The sequence below is a fragment of the Calonectris borealis genome, chromosome 28, assembly GCF_964195595.1.
Source record: "Calonectris borealis chromosome 28, bCalBor7.hap1.2, whole genome shotgun sequence".
Taxonomy (NCBI): Eukaryota; Metazoa; Chordata; class Aves; order Procellariiformes; family Procellariidae; genus Calonectris; species Calonectris borealis.
The window spans coordinates 3,004,837-3,021,363 of record NC_134339.1 but is presented as its reverse complement, the minus strand read 5'-3'; the positions used below and the strand labels follow the sequence as shown (position 1 = coordinate 3,021,363).

General features: G+C 53.2%; 1 protein-coding gene across 1 annotated transcript in view; it reads left to right on the top strand.

Moving 5' to 3' along the window:
- The first annotated feature begins 413 nt into the window (after window positions 1–413).
- Window positions 414–16,527, top strand: part of ADAMTS10 (ADAM metallopeptidase with thrombospondin type 1 motif 10) — a 59,461-nt gene continuing 43,347 nt past the window's right edge. Inside the window, exons 1-2 of the mRNA XM_075175176.1 lie at window positions 414–1,392; window positions 13,341–13,679. Coding sequence (XP_075031277.1) covers window positions 13,592–13,679 — 88 coding nt within the window. The 5' untranslated portion in view covers window positions 414–1,392; window positions 13,341–13,591. The remainder of the gene's footprint in view (window positions 1,393–13,340; window positions 13,680–16,527) is intronic.

Here is a 16,527-nt window from a genome sequence, read left to right as displayed (position 1 = left end):
AAGACTTAGGTTACATCTTCCCCCCGGCAACTTTTCACCCCTTACTCTTCATTCAAATCCTCTTGTACTAAAAGGCTCCTTGGGGATGATTTTGGGGTCCCTCTGTCCCCACTGATGGGCTCAGGCTGGGGGTCTGCTGCCTGGTGCTGCCGTCCTTTCCCTGTGTCCCTCCCCAGGGCTCCTCTCTGTATCCAGAGAAAAGCAGGGCAGGGCATGGCAATTTGGAAGGACCCGTTTTTGTAACATTTGCAGAATTACCAGGTAATTCTCTCTTTACCAAGGCTCCCATATTCAGCTTTCTAATCTCAAAGACGACTTCAGAAGGAAGAAGGAAATGAGCTCCTGCCCTTTATTGTTGCTTATTGTTTTATGTGTCCTGAGAGGGCTTTGTTTTTAAACAAGCAGTATTTTATTATTTGTAATGTTTATTCTTTACTTTAGAAATGTATTGTCCTCTGTGGGACACTCCACGGTGGCAGCAGAACAAGAGAAATTATGGCATCACAGGAGCCAGCAGGGCGAAAATGATGTAACTTGGGAGGGAAGGAACTTCTTAAAACATTAGCAAATTCTTGAGGGCTTTTTTTTTTAAATTTAAAGCCAATACCTAACAGTACTGTAGAGCACAGCTGCCTTTGTTAAGGAGATTTCATCAGATACGCACTGGCTTTTTAAAAGCATTTTGAAAGGTACGGTTAAAATGAAGGACGGGAGTGGTGTTCGTTGTTGGGGAAAAAGCCAAAAATCCTGGCTTGCTTTATCTGTTTTGTCTGCCGCCTGCCACCATCAGCATGACCTCTTCGCTTTATCGCTTTTATTGGGATGTTTTATCGGCCAGGGAGCCGCCTGCATCGCCCCTGGGGCTCTGCTCGCAGCCGGGGCTGCCCGGGGAAGGCAGCTGCCCGCTCCCTTGCAGAAAGGCTTTGCTCATTAGTTTTATACTCTTGCAGGCAAGACCTGCCTTCTGCACTGATGTCAGCAGTCAGGGCGGGACTTTTACAGCCTTGTGGGTTTGGGGATTTTTTTTTTTTTTTGATAATCCTGGCAAAATTCCTGACAAAGTTTTTTTTTTCTTCTTTTTTTTTTTTTTTTTTTTTTTTTTTTTGAGCAGCCCCTATACATGCTGCCTCCGAGCCGCTCTCTTATTACTGCTCACTTCCTGAAAGGAGACTTTTTAGCAAAGCCTCTAGCTCCAGCGCTGCCTGGGTCTGACAGAAGAAGGTTATTGAGGAAGGCGACATAAACCCTCAGCCTGGAAACTTTCTGACACGCGCAGGACTGAGGGGGAGAGAGAAGCTTTTGGCTGCTGCTGGCAAAAAGAAAAAAAAAAAAAAAAGAAGCTCAAGGAATTAAAAGGGGAAAAAGAAGAAAGAAGGGAAAACACTAGAAAAGGTAAAACACTCTTTAAAATAATTTTTCCAGAGAAGACTCTTTGAGGTTGGAGAGGGGTGGTCTGGGGTGGAGGGAATGCGAATGTTCTTTGAAATCAGAACCGTCTCCCTGGAGAAGGAATGAGCCCGAAGAGCATTGCACGCTGGAAAAACATTTATGAGAATGAAAACCATGTTCACCCTTCTCCAACATTCAGAGTTTCCATAAAAACGCAGGGTTGTGTTTCAAAGTGTCTGCAGGCAGCAGGAGTCAGGCATCTGCGCTCGCGCGCTGTCTCCCTCGCCTCCCCCATCCCCGCACCGCTCCACTTTTTTTTATTGCATTAAGCCATCTGATCGCATGTTTGCTGCTCTAGAATATAATTCTCTTATGCATAGCTGCCGTGGGCGAAACTCTCAATTACAGAAAGCAACAGCTATAATCCCTGTTGCAGAATTACACATTCCTTGCTGTCTTCATTCCTGAGAATAAACACATACTGCGCTCCCTCTCCCTCTTTCGCTGTCTCTCTCCATCTTCAGGAGCTGCCAGTGCCTCTCTCCCTCCTGTACGATGGGGTTAGAGGATTATAAACTGCCCTGAAAAAGTTGCAATGTCATTAACTTCGTGTGCATCAGCAGGCATTCGGCCCCGTTGCACTAGTCATATATTTCTTTGCTTTGATTATGTTTTAAAGTGATTTTTTTTTTTTTAAAAAAGATCAAATCCCTCAGAACATGTTATTTTAAACATCAAAGTAAATATTAGTGATGGTGAAATGCCAGAAGATTATCTCATTAGAGCTGAAGGAGCTGTGCTATAAATAGAAAAGAGTTTATAAAATAACCTTGGCAAATCTCTTCCAGAGGGGAAGAATCAAACCAAAAGGGAAGCGCGGAGCCGCGCTCCAGGGCAGGTACCCTGCTTCGGCGCCAGCTGCGGCTGTGCGGCAAAATTTAAAATTTCAAACGGAGTCTCGTTTTTGGGGACTTTTCCGGTCAAGCGTGTGCAGGGATGTAAACCTCGGGGGGGGGGGGGGGGCATTTGTTTTCCTGTTTCCGTCTATGCCAGTACCCATATTGGCTGGAGATAGCTCAGCCACACCAGAGATCTGTTTCTTATTCTGTTCGTTAATATTCTTGTTAGCAGAGCTCACGTGGTGACAGCGTGCGATCTAGTGCATGACGGGTGCTAGCAGAAGGATTTCTGAAGTCTTTGTTCATTTCTGGTCTCCCCTGCGCTGCGGATGGTAGAAGGGGAGATGCTTTGTCGGGCGCCCAGGTAATTCCCCAGCCGGCGCAGGGGTGTTCCCTCGGCTCTGCTCGCCATAGCCCTGCCCGGACTAGTCTGAAATGCCTCCGTCAGTGAGGCTTCCTCCAGCTCTTGGGAGGTTGTTCCAGTATCACGAAGTTTCTCCATATATGGAACGTGCCGAGTGCTCCGGTTGCTCCATCCTCGGCATCCCGTTGTTCCTGCTTCGCCCCACGGCAGCACCCTCTCCTTTCCTTCTTCTCCTTAGATCCCTAAAACCTCCAGCGCTCCTCGGTGTGTCTCCAGTTGCATTCCCCAAGCAGCTGCTTGTTGGGTGGAATGGGAAAGGTCCTGTCATCTCCTGTAAATCATGCTTTTCCCAGATAAGGCTCGAGGGCTGAACTGTTTCATTTGGCAGAGGAAGACCTCGATAAGCCGCAACTGAGCGAGCAGTCGATGGGGTGAAGCGTAGCCCTAAGGGAAGGTATTGCCTGCTCAACATAAACAGTGTCTGCCAGTCATGCGAGAGGCCTTTTAAGTACCAACATGCAAACCTGTAACGTGAGAGGCTCTGTTATCGCTGATGGCTCAAGGCCACCCAGAGACTGTTACGGGGAGGAGTAAGTGTGCTTATCATCACGTGGAGCCCTGGTCCAGAGGCAGCGTGGGCTCAGCTGCCCAGAGGAGCAGCTCCGTGGAGGGCTTTTCAGCGCAGGTTGCATCAGGCCCACCCAGGGGATGATTCTGTTCAAGACCTTATCTAAAGCTTATCTGAAACCCCCAACTCCAAAAACTACTTTTCTTGCCAAGTTTCCAGCAATTAGTTCATTCTAAGCCAGAAACACCGCAGGATGTGTTTGTCACGTCCTGTCCTGCCCAGATCTCGAGTTAACACAAATGAACTTAAAACAAACAGAATTTGGACCAAATTTGTCAAGTTTTCAGAAACAATTCACTGGTGATTTGGATGATGTCAGCTCAGATGTGCTGAAGATAGGCGAGTCAAAAAGATCTTCGCTTGACCCCACCACCATAGGAAATGTTTGCAGGGCGAGCAGTTACAAACATTTCCTGGGAATCTAAGCGGGTCGGATCTCATGCAGCGATTGGGGAGTGAGAAACATGGAAAACCACCAGCCTGGATACAGACTCATTTTTCAGCACTGAAGGAGGTTTTAAAGGGACATCATCAAAGCAAGTTTTCCCATCTTGGTTACTGTTAGTGCCTTCAATTAAGTCTGCAACCAATTCCAGAATTGGGAGATTCTCCGCTGAGAAACTCTGCCAAAATATTTTAGCTCCATCTGACTTCAGGGAGCAATGGCCGTGGCATGTGTTAAGTGCAGGGTCTCTGTCCGGCTGCTCCATTGCTGCTACTCTCTTACCTTCTGCATTCTCCCAGGCAGGGAAAAGTATGCTCGGGGAATGCCATGTCTGACTGTTCAGTGTCTTCCCACCTCTGTTTATCATCCCATTGCTGCTGTTGTGTTTCCTTCTCTTCCATTGTAGCTTCATTTTTAAAGGGAAAATGAGTTAAAATGAATCTATTCCTGTGCAGTTCTGCAAATCCTTCTGAACTCAAACATTCATAAATGTTAGTTCCAGCTGAGCTGAACTCGCGGGTGAAATCCTGGCCTCCCGCCGTGGGAGTTGTGCCACTGACCTCAATAGGACCAAGACCCTGAAGTGGCTTCGGTCAAAACCACAGCGCAAACGATGAGTTCAGCCCTGTCGGGGTTAGCGACTTTTCATTCCCTGGCCATAAATGAAGGCAGCTCCTCCACGGCCGGGCACAGAGAGATGTACTCAGTGGCCTTTGGGCTGGGGCTTCCTCGTTAGGAAGCCACACATGCTTGTGAGTTGGCATATTTTCTGTTGCACCCTGCCATACCCCATCAAATCCAAACCATCTGGGCCATATGTTTCCCTGAAGAGAGAATCTGCAGGGAGGGAAAAAGGGCCCATAAACTCTCTGCACAGCAGATCTCACGGAGCTCGCTTAAGGGAGCCGGAGCCTGGAAACGATCTGCAGATCTTCCAGATCTGTAAGGGCTGGAGGAAGTCCATAGCCCGATGTGGTCTGCAAGCCTTCATCCCGCTGCAGAGCTCCCCTGGCACGTTCCTCCGTGGTAACGTGTCCTGGGGTCTGTGGGTGCTCGCTGTCATGGTCACCCTGCCTTGCACAAAGGGGGTCCCAGGGTGATTGCATGGGGAGGGCCCCCATGCTCTTGCACAAATTGCCTGCTTGGCTGTCGCCAAATCACTTCTCTGCTTTGGTTTCCCCTGCTGCGGAGTGAGGCCGGTGGCATTCACTTGCTCGCAGGGAGACTTTGAAAGGCGGGGAGGCCGTGGGATCGGCAGCAGAAGGTAGGCTGTGTGTCTGCGTTACCGTGCTCTCGATGCCCGGGGAGGCTGGGTGCAGCCTGCACGTCTCGGTGCCGAGGCGCTGGACGCACACAGCCAGGCAGGCGGCGAGGCAGGTAGAGCGGATCAGGACGAGCCACCTCTCTGGCCAGCCAGGGCTCCTCTCTCTTTCTCTGTGTCACCACAATGCAGCCGCTTCTCTAAAGGACAAGTTTGTGATTTCCTGGAAGGACAGCGTGGTCCAAACTGACTTTGCTGCTTTAGGGTCCTGCTCCACAGCTCGCTGTGCTTCCTCCAAGCCACTCTGCATGTGACCCTCTGAGACAGCCTGGGTTTTGCGATCCAAACCTGACCTAATGTCAAAGTTAACCCTGTTCTGAGAGTTGGGTGGGACCAGCGATCCCCTCGAGTCCCTTCCAACCTCAGTTATTCTTTGATTCAGTCTGGCAGGACCAAATCACCAAGGGGGGCTGGAGACAGGCAATGCTGTGGATCCCTTCCCCTCTCCAGGACTGTGCTGGGTGCAGCGTTAGACACCGCTGTGCTGTGGCGGTAGAAGGAGCTACTGATCTCTGTGCTCACTGCAGGTCCCATGGTGCTTCTCACAGCCCTTCTGGGTAACGGGAATCACCTCAGATGCTCTTCCTGGGAAGCTCAGTGGGGCTGTCTTGGCTCTCCAGCTTCAGCAGATGAGACTGTGCTGTACCATGGGTGCATGTGGTGGGGCAGGCGATGAGAGGGCTCTGCCCTCCCCCATAGCACTGCCAGTCTGGTGACCAGACGCGTCTTTGTCACAGGGTCCCAGCGCAGGTACGGCACTACAGATGTGTGGGGTATGGCCCTGCCCTAGGGCCAGGTTGATGAAGGAGTCAAATTTAGGGTGCCACACTCGGCATGGGAGCTGTGACAGGTCTTTGTAAGGTATAACCGTATAAAACGTGCTACTGCCTGAACTGGGACAAACAGCACATCCCTTTCTCACACCAGCTCCCTCCTGGAGGGAGCCGGCGGCGGTTGTGCAGGTGAGCGGAGCTCAGTGTTGGCGCAGGAGGGTGTTTGTCTTTAGGCAACCCCAGGGCTCGGTGCCCTGTGTTGCTGTGTTGTGTAAGCGCAAAGACTGCTGAAGGGCTGCTGCGGGAGCCGGCTCTGCCGGGATGCAGATGGCTGCGCCGGGCTGGTGCAGTGGCTGCAGCTGCAGCTGCTTCCCTGCCTGCTCAGAGGTGTGAGTGCTCCTGGCCTTCCCGAGAGCCTGGAGCGGTTTCCTGGTATCCCAAGCACAGCAGAGCCGTGTTGCTTGCTCCATGCTGGTGCAGAGGAAGCAGTAGGAGCACGGGGAGGGAGCTACTCGTGCAGAGGCCCAGGAGATCTGGATTCTCTTCTGGCTGCGCTGAACCCTGCGGAGAGAAGGGGTAGTTTTATGAAGGCAGAAAGCAGTCACGCAGACGTGGAGATGCCAGATACAAAACCAGCATTCATGCGTGGCATATCTCGAGGTATCGGCGGTGCACGGTGGCATGTAGAGGGACGTGTGGGTACCGAACACAGATGTGCCTGCAGGTAGTGTGTATCCTCGTACAGATAGCGTGTATCCTCGTGCGCAGCCACACACAAACAGCTGCAGTCGTGGTCTGCATGCATGTGGAAGACATGTGCGTACCTACATGCATGGTGCATGTGGGTAGTTGGCAGGGGCACTATGGTAGGCGAGATGCACTTTATTTTAATGACCGCTCGGTCGTCTTTTTAATTCTGCTGTTTTGTGCATGGCTGAAGGCAGCAAGGAGAGTGGTGGCAGGGGGCCAGCAAGTCTGGGTCACATGGAGTGGCTCCAAACTATTGCATAAGTCCCGTCTGAAAGTGGACCTGCTTGGTGGAGTCACCTCCTTAAAGCAAAAGAAGGCCAAGGCTGGGAGCCTTGGGTTGCCCGGTAGCCACCTTACATCTGGCTGAAGTTGACTGGTCTAGCAGCTAGATTTGGGCTCAGCCCTGGGGCTCGCACTGCCCCGTGCCGAACACCCCTCCCTGATGATGATATGAGCTGGCGCTTCTCTCGTGCTTTCCTGTTGAGGACCTCCGAGCATTTTACCACACTTGGAGAAATGCAATGACCCCAGCTCTCCAGATAGGGCCAGATCCTTATGTAACAGAGAGATAGTATTTCCAGAAAGCAAAGCAGTCGGTGTCAGAGAGAGGTCGGTGCTCCCAGCTCTCCGCTCGTATACCCTCGCTTTGTCATGGGTTTCTTTTGCCCCTTTGCTGGTGAAATTAAAGATCCCGCTGGATTTTGGAGAGGAGCAAGGGGGTAATTCAGTCCTTTCCTCACTAAGATTGCACTGAATAGACTTGACTGTAAAACAATTCTCGTGTTTTTTAAAAAAAAAAAAAAAATTAAAAAAAAAATACTCCCACACAGTACTGGAGTGAGCCCAAAGCCCTGTGAAGCTCGCTTGTACAAAGGGATAGAGGGTGTGCCCGGCCAGAGCGCAGCAGGGCCCGGCGTGGAGTGCAGCAGCCAGCCTGCGAGGGGGAGCTGGGGGTCCGAAGGCAGTGAGGGTGTTCCCCTCCTCACCCGGGCTGGTACCAGGGTGCTGGCAGGGGGACGGAGACCCGGGCTCAGACCCCTCGCCTCTCGGGTTCAGACTGGCAGCATCAGTCTGGATTTCCCACGTTGCTGGTGAGCACCTTTGGGTGGGGTTGGATCTTATTTTAACAGTGCGAAAGCAGCATTTCTCCTCTCCTAAATTTGACCCCGCAGTCGCTGGGATGGGTATCTGCAAAGAATGGCTCTTAGGGTGAGATGAAACAGCCCCTAAGGCAAGGTGGGCTGCGGCGAGTGTCGTAGGTCCCCTCTCAGCCCGGTGGATGCCAGCAAGGAAGGGAAAGGCAAAAGCCCTTGTCCTTCCTCCAGCGTGGGCTTGAGCAGCCGGAGGGATGGCGAGGGGTCCTAAAGGGTTGCTGTAGAGCAGTGTAGGCAGGGACCATCCCATGGCTGGAGGCTGCTGTTTTCTGGTGAACAGTGATAACTACGTGTTTCTCATTCTTTGCTTGCCGTGCCCCCAGAGAGGCCAGGCTTGGAGCAGCAAAGCAGATTACGGTTCAAGCTCTTGTTTTTAGTTCTGCAGACCTGTGACTTTAACCCATTTTTCGCATTCTGCAGCCGATGCTCCTAGCAGTGAGCTGCTGATTAGTTAATGCTGATTTTTCTGTTTTTAACCCATAATGCTACTCTACAGCTGAGAAATGACTTCCCAGTGGAAGTCCTGTCATGCTGGCAGGATGACTGCAATAAGACTTCTGCCATCTGCAACTCAGCATGTTTTCAACTTAGCAGTCCAGCCAAATATTTTGTCGGGAATATCAGGACGGTCTTTTACTGAAAGCCGGGGAAGTCTTGGGAAGCTTTGCATCCACCCGTGTGCTCAGCGCCTGCCCGGCCCTCTCAGCCCCTGCCCGCGGGAGGTGCAGCATGGCAGGGGGGAGCAGCGCAGTTGACTCTGTCCTCAGGAACGTGCAGGAACCTGCCGGGAGCCGGGGTGGTGACTGCGCACGCATGAAACGCCCGCCGCCCCAGGGGAGCGCAGCGGGGCCAGCAGCCCCCGGCCGGCAGCGAGCGCGCAGGAGGGAGGGACCTGCCGCTGCCGTACCCTGGGGTGCGCAGAGTCGGGGTGGTGAGAAGGAGGGATGTCGAAATGATGAGAAGTGATTCGGGAGCAGTTTCAAGGAAAGGAGGCAGGAGTGTCGTCGGTGGTTTTCCTCATCCCCCGCCGCCTTTCCCGCTTGCTGCGGTAGCGACTGGCTGACATTGCCCGATCCTCCGATCTGGACCAAGAAGTCTGCTAAATTAGGCATGCAGATCAGCTGCATGGAAGTTGATGTTTGATGGTTGAACGGGCGAGAAAATGACTAATTTTTCTTGAAGACACTGGTCTTCGTATGTGGGGTTTTTTTAATCTGGCTGGAGCCATCTGACTGTGTGTTTCCTTATGCTGAAGAGGCTGGCCTGGGTCACCGGGGGTGGCTTTCTGCTGCCTGCCTTCGGTTGTGCGCTGGAGACCTTGGTGCCGGAGGTGGCCACCGACACGTGCAGCTCTCTGCGAGGCTGACCGCCCAAAGGTGCCGTTGAGTTGTCTCTGGAGACCCGGGCAGGGCTGCCTTCAGCCTCTGGCTGGCAGAGCTCACCAGGGCTTTTGCTTTTAAGACATTCCAGTCCCCAATTAAACAATTTCCTCAGCCATCGTGCTTTTTGTGAGCGTCCCCCCCGCGTGCTCGCAGGGAGGTGGGGATGGGGCTGGGGGTCTGGATGTCCCCTTGCTCTGACCCTCACGGCGCTCAGCTCTGCGCGTCAGGCAGCAACAGGCACATGGTGGTTTTCTGAGTGTCCCCCGAGCGGGGCAGCATGGGCTGAAACTGGGACAGTCCCTGGAGACCGCGGGGAGGAGTTACCCTTCTGCCTTGCGGCAGTATTTGGGAAGTAGATTTCAGCCGAGGGTTTACAGCCAAAACTTGTGGGCCTCCATGAAGCAGGTCTGAAGTGCTGCTCAGTTGGCAGGGTCAGGAGGGAGCCGGGGCCGAAGCTGTGGGACGTGGCATCGCGACAACCCCGGCGTGGTTAGGAAGTGCTGGTACCCTGTTTTACAGAAGAAAGAAGAAATAACTGTGAGGGCCGGTGACTTTCATTCATTCGTTAACGCTGTTGCTAATAGCACAGCCCAGAAACGCTGTTCGGGGTGAAGCGGCGTGGCTGCGGGGCGCTGGTCTCGCTGCTCTCGCTGCTCGCAGGCGCCGCATGTCGGGAAGATGTCGGTGGAAGGGCTGGGGACTGGGGGGGTGCGCTGCAAGTATTTCCTCCCACCGGGGAAAACTGGAAGCAGGAATCTGTGTTTGTATTTCTTTCTCTTTCAAAAAAGGGAAAAGGGACACCTGAGCTCATAATTTGCAAAAGTTGGATGAGAAACCTGGAAGCTGCCGGGCCCTGCATCTTTAAAAGTAGTTAAATTCCTCTTCTCTGCACTAGGAGGCACCTTGAACCTTCCTCTTGGCCCCGCGCAGAGCCCATCTGCTTCCTATTACCTTCCCATAAAGCTGCCTCCCCGGCCAAAAAGCCGGGCTTTCAGGGAATTCTGTCTGCAGCCCCGATGTTGAAATTAGTAACAGTTGTCATCTGTTTTTCTTTTTTCTATTCTCTTTTTGCTTTATTCCAGCTCGAATTTGAAACCCCTTCCCCAGCCCCCCCCCCTCCCCTTCTCACGTGTTTTTGGTGTGGGAAGAGGCGACCTCGAAGCCGCCACCGGCTCCGGCGGCATCGTCCCCCGCTCCCCTTGTCCCCGCCGCCGCCGCCGCCTCCTCGCGCGGGCGGCCCGGCCCACGGGTTCACGCGGCGAAAGCCACCTTGGCGCGGGGAGCGGGGAGCGTCAGCCGCTCGCGGGGCGCCTGCCAAGGACAACGAATTCCTCGGGAAGGAGCAAATCAGAACCGGCCCAAGCGAGGGAGGCACGAGACCGGAGAGGTCACCCCGTGCCCCAGGCCTCTCCGCAGCCCCTCCGTCCCGGCCCGCGAGCCCCCAGCGTCCCGCCGCCCCCCGCACGGGCCTGGGCTCCTCGGGCTTGTCCGCGCCTGCCGGTCGCTGCTGCTCGGAAAGCAAAATCTGAAAACTGAGGTTATGGAAAACTTTATACGCGGAGCCCGCGCTCCTCCAGCTCTCTCCTCCCTGTTACGGGTCCTGCTCTTGCAGGAGACGGGCTCGTCGGGGTCTCAGAAGCGAAGCGCCGCTGGGAAGGGGCCATGTTTTCCTTGCCATGTGTGGGGAGGAATCGAAGCTGGGCCCTTCCCCCAGCTCGGCTTACGGGAATTTTGCAGCTGTAATTCCTGACATGTGCTGCTCCAAACATGCCTCCTTCCCCCAGGGTCGGGGCTGCGGGGTCCCTCCCAGCCCCTGCTCCGGGGGACGCTGAGGAGCCGGGGCCGAAGGGGAAGGGCAGAGGGGAGATGAGGGCACCGGTCGTGACTGCCGCAGCCCAGGGTCGCGGAGAGGTGGAGGAGGGATGGGAAATAATGACAGCCTTGAGGAAGCGGGTTCAACAGCTGGAAAACAAGAAAAATTAGTAGTGTGAAGCCCAGGAGAAAATATACTTCAGCTGAGCGGCTTTCTGTCTGCAGACCTTGGAGCCGTGACAGGATTTAAAAGCTGGAATCTCGAGATTTAATAGATGCTGAAAAATGCTGACTTAGGAGAGGGCCGCAGCACGCCCGGCTTTCGTTTCACCTTCTCCCTTTTCCAGTTCACTTCCCGCAGCCCCGCAGGGAGCAGGCACAGAGCAGCTCGCAGCAGCCGCAGTGCTCGGCCGTGCAATTGCTGCAGCCCCAGCTCTGCCCTCTCTGCACCGCAGCTGGGGGGTGATGCTACAAAGGATGCTGTCACCACCTGGACATGGCCTCGTGGACCCGCAGTGCTGATCTCGGCATCCTCGTGTCATGGTGGAAGAGGACAGAAGAAGTCCTGCCAGCCCTCTTGCCTCCACTGTCTGCCTCCCTTTACCTGTTGCTGGTGAGCGGAGCAGCACGAGATGAGATTTAGAGAGTTTTTCCCCACTCAGGGGGTTTATTCTCACGGTTGCTGATCGCATGCGCAGTCTTCGAGGCTGCTGTGGTGGGTGTTGTGTCCGGGCTTTGCAGAAACCAGCCTGGCAAGTGGCACCAGATGGGACTGGGGAGACCATCCCAAGGCCTCACTGATGGTCTTTGGCCATTTTTAACCGTAAATAAACAGTTAAAAATCTTAACATTTCAATATGAAACTCCAAATTGTGATTTAAAGATGCACAATTAATCCTGCCAGCATTTCTGTCTAGTAGAGAAAAATCGTTAACTTATTTAGCTTAATTATTGGGGAAGGACTCATCTCTCTGATTTCTTCTTGTACCTCGCCTACGTAGTCTCTGGTGATGGGTGTTATTTCAAGCCCCCGCAGCACAAATAACATTAACTGCATAGTAAAGGTGGGAAAACAGAAGTAGCAATAAATTGCAGACTCCCCTGGGGAGACGAGGTGAAGGGGAGCGTGGCAGACCCGAGGAGGAGCCGGGCTCTCCCGCGCTCTAGCCAGTGCTTACTCTTTGCTATTTAAAACGCACAAGAGCAGAGTGAGGCAAGAGTTAATGACGTTATTCCAAATGTTTCCTTACTGGGATGAGGACCACACACATGCTATGGCTATTGACACCTTTGCAAAGAGCACCATCCTCCCCTCTCCAGCCGAGCCTTATCTTCCCAGCAGCTCAGGAGCATCCGTCCTGCCTTTCCCTGCCGTGCCTCAGCACCGTCTGCTGCTGTGCAAGTCATTGCTGCATCACCCGTCTGAAGTCAGACTTCAGTATGTATTTATCTGTCGCCTTTGCAGGAACGTTTGCGTTTTGCTGCGGGGCTGCTCTCGAGCAGAGCATCGCTGTTCAGATATTTGGGATTCTCCGGGCGGTAGTTAGGTATGTGCCATATTCGTTGCATACGTCATCTAATCGCTGGATAGAAACAAAAACCACAGGCTTTATGCAACTCTCCAGCACTATGTGAGTTTTGTATAATTGCCTCAGACTGAGTGGAAATTATCTGCAAGCCAAAAATCTTTCACTGAAGCAATTAGCAAATCATTTTAAATAACAAATACAATTGGAATCTCACGATCCATTTGTGGATAGAGCTGAGGGTAAGGGTGAGTTCACTGAATGGGTCCTTTGTTTTCAGTCACTTTTTTAGGTTTAGCCAATGCACTCTGAGAGCAAGTGCGCTTCTCTCAGTGCAGTGACGGTCATTAAAGTGTATTTTAAAGCCAGGGGAACTGGAGTAGAAAGGATTTCTAGGTTGCTGCTCACTACCACCCTGCTAATGCTTTTATTTCATGCTCTCTTTTAAGAGATCGGGTAACCGAGACCAGGTCCCGGTTCGGTCTGCACTTCCTCATGGGCATTGCCGCAGGACAAAGGGTTCCCGTTTATTCTGAGCTCCTTTCCTCTGGTATGAGGTATATACCAAACCTTTAGTGCTGCTGTCAGAGCGGTGCAGGGGCTGCCCTGGGAGCAGAGTTCACCCCTGGGAGAGCACCCGGGTGTGCAGTGTCCCCGTAGCAGGATAACGCGGCTTTCTGGTGCTGTGACCTGAGGTGGTTAATTGGATTTGCGTTCGCTTCCCATCCTTTCCTCCCCTTCCTTTTTCTTTCTTTCCATCTCACTCTGCCCTTCTCTAAGATCGGGCTTTCCTCATTCGCCCTGCGCACCGTTTTCTCCCTCTCTCCTTCTCCTCCATCCTTTGTTTCCCCTCTGCCCGTCTCTCCCGTTCACTCATCCCCACCCTCTCCTCCGCAGGGGCAATGCCACCGAGAGCCTGCGGTTCGAATTAGCCCATGCTGACCCCACTGCGCTGGCCCGGGCACAGCACGCTGCAAAGACACCTTCGGCCTCGCTGCTTTGGGGAGAGCACGGAGCGGCCGAGGATGCCTACGGAGGGACCGAGGACTCCTGTCTCTACATAAGCGGTGGCCGAGGGAGAGACATGTTGGGACAGCGCCCTTTCGGCTGGCACAATACTCCCTGCACTGAGACAAGCATCGCTAACCATGGCAATAGCTTGGAGGCTTCTCATGTGGACTGTCATCTTCACTGCGGCTGCGTGCAACTTTCCCGGTTACACGTTCCAGTCACAAGGTAGGGATCGCCATGGGGAGGGGAACTGGATCCACCCCCCTCCGCTGGCAGAAACCCTAATGCTGGCCCCGGGGGAGGTATTAGGGTAAGGTTGTGCTGGGGAGTAGGTGGAGACACCCCGAACTCTGCTCTGCTTGCTGAATTTGCTCTGCTGCGAGCTCCTCCTGCTGAATTTGCAGGTGTTTTCCGTTGACCTCCGAGGAAAGGATGTGTTTTGCTCTCGGTTGTTACGCTCCTTGACTTTTTGCAGGATTCAGAGCCGTAGGGTCTGCGGAAGATGAGAGCCACGTACAGGCTTAGAAAGCGAAGGGGATGCGGGAGCAATTCGAGGAAGCTCCCCTTCCACTCGGGTGGAGCGGCACATCCTCGGATGAATAGAGGCTTTGTTACGAGGAGGGTTGCGCGTGTGCAGCCAGCCGGTGCGCTTGTGAGCGGTCCTCTGCGCGTGCAGGGACGGGGGGCTGATACAGCTGAGTCCGGACAGATGTGTGCTGCTGGAGGAGCAGTTTTAGCTTGTGCACGCGTGTTTCTGTAAGTGCTGCCGTTAGTAAATGCTCGAACCTGCTCAGGCGTGAGCGCTTTGTACCTGTCTTGTACGTCTGGGTGTTTCTAATGGTCTTGTGTTTAAACACAGAGCCACACGTGCAAGTGATTGCAAGGAAAGCAGAATGTGGGTCTCTTATACATAGATTTGTGCCTTTGTACATGATTTTACTGCAGGTTAGGAGTGAAGGGACTGGAAAGTGAGGTGGACTGCCTTGTACCCAGCCTGGAGTACAAATACAGCACCGATATTAAGTGATTTAACTATCCTGTGTTACCTGCCCGCGCTGTATTTGTGCAATTTCTTAAAAGCCAATGTGAACACTCCCATCAGGCACCAGAGGTAAGAAGAAAGGGCTCCTAAGTTAGACATTTATCTGTGCGAGGTGTTAAAACCTCGGCAGCGTACTTACGCAGCCATAACCCTGAAATACCACGTGTGCCCAGATTAATTGCAGTAGGACCAAAGTCGGCGACGTACCCGGGCTGTTGAGTGGTGCAATGCCATCGGGCTGTAGTTATGGTGGCGGTGGGTTGTCTTGCGAAGCAGATCTGGAAAGAGGAACAAAGGCAAGCGAAAGCCACGTCCTGGGTCTGAACACGGTCTCGTTGCTGAACGTGGGGCGCTGCCGTACTGCAGCTTGCGCTGGGCGAAAGGAGAGGCAGTCAGGCGCAGAGCTGCGTGCTGTGCAGGCGCTGCGCAACGTGCAAGGTTACACAGGCAGATTTTCTTGAATCTGAAAGAAACGTGGTTTCTGGTCCTTTTCGTCAAAGCCTCTGGCAATGCCTGGGGTGACTGTTCTGGGCCTCCCGCGTCCGTCAGTTCACACCTCTCTCCATCTGCAGCACTGCGTTCGCAGTGCAGCGACGCTCTGACGAGGACTGCGCTGCCAGATCGCCTCCGTCCTGACTCACAGCAGCTCAGATCCTCCCTCGCTCACGAGTCCCCGCGCCGTTTCCTAATACGCCGCGGTCTAAACCCGCGGGCTCACCAAAATGACGGTGAATGCGTTTGTGCTCTCCTAGATGCTGGCTTCCCCTGAGCAGGTCTGGGGGACGAGCCTCAGCCCCTGGTGTCCCTGGGAGCGTGGTGCCGTGGGAGCACCAAGCCGGGGACTGCAGCCCGTCCCCTCCCCAGTCCCGAGGGTCAGGTCCCTCTTGCTGTCAGAGCCCTTTTTTAGGCTCCCTGCGTCCGGGAACGGTTGGCGTCAGGCTGTTGATGTTACTCAACACTTCTCTTCACCGCGCTGCTGAGATAGCGAGTACGTAGTGCTCCCAACACCCCTGCGAGAGGGTGAAGCCCTGCTATCTCCTCTGAGCGGTTGGAGGCACGGAGAATAAAGGCCAGTGTTTTCAACAAGCCACTGATTTTGACCAAGTGACTTGCTCCAGTTAGCAGTAGAGCAGGATTCACGTGCCCCCTGTGCACGACTCCCGATCAGTATATTTATTTTATGCAGGAAAAAGATTAAAGTATCATAGTCATAAGCTGTAATTATCTTTGTGGGAAATAGCAGCCCAGCATTGAAGGCCTCTTCAAGCCAGCAGAGATGTAACGAGATTCAGATGTAACTTGTACACTCAGGCTGCAGTTTTTAACAGTGCAGGGAACAGCAGTTAAAACAATTGACCGAGGATTCAGCACATGCCCACCATTGCTGAATGGTTTTTAATCAAAAGGAAATTTTTAAAGGCTGAGAGAGTTGGGGTTGTTCAGCCTGGAGAAGAGAAGGTTCGGGGAGACCTTATTGCGGGCTTTCAGTACTTAAAGGGGGCTTATAAGAAAGATGGGGACAAACTTTTTAGCAGGGCCTGTTGCAACAGGACAAGGGGGAATGTTTTAAACTGAAAGAGGGGAGATTTAGACTAGATAGAAGGAAGAAATTTGTTACGATGAGGGTGGTGAAACCCTGGCACAGGTTGCCCAGAGAGGTGGTGGATGCCCCATCCCTGGGAACATTCAAGGTCAGGTTGGACAGGGCTCTGAGCAACCTGATCTGGTTGAAGATGTCCCTGCCCACGGCAGGGAGTTGGACTAGATGGCCTTTGAAGGTCCCTTCCAACTCAACTATTCTATTCTATGATTCTATGAAATTCTCTGCCAGTGCCTTAGTTTAACCGTAGTGATAGATCAGATGTTCTCTGTTTTATAGAATGTTAGGTGAGGCTAATCTCGCTGCTCCTGGCTCACACGTAAACCCACGGACCCTTGGAGGATGTAATGAGACGGACACAATGCCAGGGCAGCCTGAAGCCGTTGGGATCCCATAGCGTTTTCCGCAGCCATCCTTTAGGAGTCGTGTCT